Source organism: Salvia miltiorrhiza, chromosome 4 (genome assembly GCF_028751815.1).
Source record: "Salvia miltiorrhiza cultivar Shanhuang (shh) chromosome 4, IMPLAD_Smil_shh, whole genome shotgun sequence".
Classification (NCBI taxonomy): Eukaryota; Viridiplantae; Streptophyta; class Magnoliopsida; order Lamiales; family Lamiaceae; genus Salvia; species Salvia miltiorrhiza.
The window spans coordinates 7,378,498-7,382,955 of NC_080390.1; the positions used below are offsets into that span (position 1 = coordinate 7,378,498).

The 4,458-nt window shown below is 38.1% G+C and overlaps 1 protein-coding gene across 1 annotated transcript; it reads left to right on the plus strand.

The window, feature by feature from the left end:
* The first annotated feature begins 398 nt into the window (after positions 1–398).
* On the plus strand, positions 399–3,944 carry LOC131022480 (protein NRT1/ PTR FAMILY 5.5-like). The gene is made up of 5 exons (XM_057951984.1): positions 399–546; positions 858–931; positions 1,055–1,269; positions 2,098–2,753; positions 2,824–3,944. Exons 2-5 carry the CDS (start codon positions 910–912, stop codon positions 3,755–3,757), a joined length of 1,827 nt encoding a protein of 608 aa, XP_057807967.1. The 5' UTR covers positions 399–546; positions 858–909; the 3' UTR covers positions 3,758–3,944.
* The last annotated feature ends 514 nt before the right edge of the window (positions 3,945–4,458 follow it).

A 4,458-nucleotide genomic window follows, 5' to 3' on the forward strand; every position in this document is an offset into this window, starting at 1 on the left:
CTTCATTTTGCTCTTTGTCGTATCAAAGTCTTCGTCAACTGCATTACTATATTGGAAGGTGGCAGTTATATATATACATTTTGAGCTACTATTACATCATCATGATCATCATCAACATCATCATAATCATAATACTTTTATAATCACGGGCTTGTATAATTGTGTGCGGCTGAGCCCTATTAGTTAAAAACTTGTTTACTGAGTATTGTTTAGTGATAGTTGGTATTACTCGATCGATATGGATGCTCAACCTTAATTAATAACTCTTGAAATTTATCAAATGCAGTGGTTGAGTTGGATATACAAGTATTTTCTTCCCTTCCCCGGTTCCCCTCCATAGTTTATTTCTGTGTCAACTGTAATTACTATATTAGTATTTTGGTGGTTACATGTGAACGATTAAATTTTAAATGAAAAAACTAGAATTAAATCTGGGGAAGTTTGTACATGTTGGGTATGGTATTTAAGAAAGGTAACCTTCTCTCTCTTCTCTATGCGTAAATTAACAAGAGTGAAGATCAAAAGGCTTGGAATTGAGGAGTAGAGGTAAAGGGAAAAGCCTTATGTTTTACCTTCGTCCATAATTAATTGTTTACAAATTTCATGACACGCATTGTTTCTGATTCTTCTGTTTCTTTTACCTTTTTTTTTTCTTCATCTTCAATATTTGGATGTTCAAATTTTAATTTATAATGATTAATAATTAGTACTTTTTATCAGGTAATTTCGTCTTTATTGATTATAATGATGCATGATAAATCCAACATTAGGGTATATAATTTTTTATACTTTAACTTTTTGAAATAAAAGATAGTATATATATATAACTAATAATAGTATAATTGATGTGTTTGTAGGTAATAATCTGTCTTCTACAAAGAGTAGAAGTGATTAATTGTTTTTACAGGGATGGGTATTCTCAGAGTCGCAGGTAAACAATATAGAACCTCTACATAATGTATATATAAATTTAGTATATGATTAAGATTAGGGATGAGTTCTGAAAGCTAGCACTTATTTATATGTTTTAATTCATGGGATGATTGGATTGAAGGCCTAGTGTGGGCAGAGACAGTGATGGAAGGCGTCTTCTTCATCATGCAAACTTATTTCACAGATGTTTGGAAGCTGAGCTTCACCAACGCTGCTACAATTCTTAATATTTGGGGTGGACTCTACAGGATTTTACCATTTTTCTTTCTCTTCCTTGCTGACACTCTTCTTGGAAATTTGGTCACGCTTGCACTTTCCGGCATATCCAGCACCGCGGTCAGTTGATACAACTCCCCCTCCTTCCCCCCCAATATGAACTATTGTAGGTCAAGTATTTTAGGCAAAAAATAGTAGCGTGATATTGTAGTTAATGTCTGAAGTCAAAGATATAAGGATTGAGGGTTAAGCATCAAATAAACCTCTAACATAGACACCTTTATCACGTCCGGCTCCCTATACTGACATTAAATCAATCAAGTCCCCGATGTCCGAATTTCGGTGCAATTAACCCTCCCTCTAACGGCCATTTAACTCCGTTAAGTATTTAATTTTTTATTTATTTATTTCGTAAGTGGTGGTACCCACCACCAATTTCATTGCAATGAAGCCCTTCCACCATTTCTTTTTTGCTAAGCTCGCTGGAAAATTAAAATTCTGCAGATATCTTATGATGGAATTGTGTGGAGCTCTATCTTATGATGGAATTGTGTGGAGCTCTACTCATATCTTATGATAGATATCTGCAGCATTTTAATTTTCCGACGAGCTTGACGAAGAAGAAAGGGTGGAAGGGCTTAATTGCATCGAAATTAGTGGTGGGTCCCACCACTTACGAAAAAATAAAAATAAAAATAAAAATAAAATATTTAACGGAGTTAAACGGCCGTTAGGGGGAGGCTTAATTGCACCGAAATCCAGATATTAGGGGCTTGATTGTTCTAATGTCTAGTATAGGGGGCTAGACGTGATATGAGTGTATTTGATTATGTCTAGTATAGGTGTATCTATATGAGGGGTGTATTTGATAATTAACCCTTATATTAAGTTAATCATATTACAATAATGAAAATGATCATATTAAAGGAGCTAGTAGAAGTGATGCAGGGTATAGTCCTTATCACAGTGGCAACGGCGCCGGTGTTTGGTCATATAGTTTCAGGAGGCCGCAGATGCCAAGACACGGAGGAGACTGAATGTGTTGCCCATACCGAAAAGCTTCTCTTTATGATCGGGTTGGCCTTGATAGCTTTAGGTAGGGCTGCTCGCTTTGCCTCCACTGAACCATTCATTGAAGATCAGACCAACATTAAGCACCAAGATGATCAGACGGCTAACAATAAAGAAGATGAGACAAACAATAAGGATCAGACGACTAATTATAGCCCTGATGAAGATGAAACCAACAATAATAAGGAGAAATGGAAACCACCAATTTGGTGGGTACTCATATGTCTACTCGTCTTCTTTTTTACTCCAATAACTGTGATTATTGCATTTCCATATGTTAAAAAGTGGTATGTCCTGTTTGGAGTTTCCGCTTGTATCACCACTTGTGCAACCCTCTTCTACTTGTTGGGTGCCTGGACCTACGACAAACCCAAACAGAAACCAGAGGGCAGCAACCCCATTACTGATTTCGTCAGAGTGTTTGTAGCTGCTGCATTCAAGAGATCCCAACCATTCCCCAAAGATGATGACATGCAGCTTCATAGGATAGATGGCCAGGAATTTCAATCACTCTCCTCTACTCGTATTCTCGGGTAATTACTAGTACGCGCGCACTGAATTTTCACATATGATAAATTAATTAATGTAAGTAATTAATGGCAGGTTTCTGCATAAGGCGGCCATTGTAGTGCCCGGTGATAGAAGAGGAGACGGGAAGGTGGATGAGAGATCATGGAGAGTTTGCTCGGTTTCACAAGTCGAATCCGTCAAAATTTTGATCCGCATGGTTCCAATATTGAGCAGCTTCATAATGTGCGGCGTGGTAGCCTCAATCGGAAACACTTACTTCATCGAACAAGCGAGTCATATGAACTCCAGAATAGGATCGTGGGAGCCTCCTCTTCAGCTGCTCCTCCTTGTATTCACCTTGGTCAAGTATTCCACCATGTGTAGCATGGCTCCGATGAAAATAATGTTGGGGAAATATGGAGCTATCCCAAGTGGTATGCTGGCTACCATGTACTCTGTGGTATGCTGCGCGGTGGCGGCTGCCGTGGAGAGACGTAGGGTTCACGTGCTGAGAAGGCATAATCTACTCGACCTGCCTGATGATGGCGATGTTCCCATGAGCGCCGCCTGGCTGTATTTCCAGATCGGATTTGTGGCCGCCGTGGAATCGTATACTGAATATGGGCTTTGGGCGTTTGTGGAGAGCGGGGCCCCTGAATCGATGAAGAGGTACCAGGATTGTATCGTGGAGGGGGTGAGTGGTTTGGGGTTCCTCTGCGGCGCGCTGTCGGTTTATGTTGTCGGGAAAGTGAGTGAGGCTGGTGACAGCAACAACTGGTTTCAGTACACGTTGAACAAGAGTCGTCTGGATCGATATTACTGGGTTTTGACAACTTTGTGTAGTCTCAATCTTATAGCGTTCCTCATCGTGCTCTGCATTTATAACCAGAAAAAGGAAAAGTCAAACCAAGACGAAGATGGGGAAGACTTTCTTGAGAAAAATGCTGGACAACATGCCTCAGAAGTATGCTGCATAAAGAAAGGCAGCGCATTAGAGCTTATAGCGCGTCACTACAGTAGCGATTGATGTTCAAGCCCATTCCTCTTTAAGTATTGTTTAGGATTTTGAATACTTTGGTAGCTTCCTATTGTACATATTCTATTGGTTTGTGAGTCTTTACTCACTTGTCTAGCTCTTATAATTCCTATATATGCATGGAGTCCTAATTAAGGTAGGATTTTATTCTATTGAATGTGGTGCAACTATATTGGAACTTTGGATTCTTGTGGGGTTTGCCAACAATAGTAAATCTTGGAAACAATGAAGATGAGTGAGAGAGACAAGGCAAAACCAACTGGTTTTTGACAAAGCAATTAATCCACCAGGAAAACTTCATCAACTTGTAATTAGGCTGCGTTTGTTTACTTTGATGGATAAATTTATCCATGGAAAAAGATGGATAACAAAAATTTATGCTTTAAAATGTCTTCTTTCTTTTCCAACATTTGACACAAAAGAGATGTTCACCATTTTTCCTTTAAGGAACCACTCAAAAATGAATTCCTAATAAGGAAGAAAAAATGGTGAACATCTCTTTTGTGTGTTAAATGTTGGAAAAGAAAGAAGACATTTCAAGGCATAAATTTTTGTTATCTATCATTTTCCATGGATAAATTTATCCATCAAAGTAAACGCAGCTTTAATGTTATTTTATTTGATAATCTATTACTATAGAAAATCTATTAATTCATTACTTTTATTAGATACATTATTGAATGAATATATTT

Coding starts and splice junctions, on each gene's coding strand:
- LOC131022480 (XM_057951984.1), top strand. CDS start 910: ATGGGTATTCTCAGAGTCGCAG. Junction 932..1,054: donor GGGTATTCTCAGAGTCGCAG/GTAAACAATATA, acceptor ATTGGATTGAAG/GCCTAGTGTGGGCAGAGACA. Junction 2,754..2,823: donor TCCTCTACTCGTATTCTCGG/GTAATTACTAGT, acceptor AATTAATGGCAG/GTTTCTGCATAAGGCGGCCA.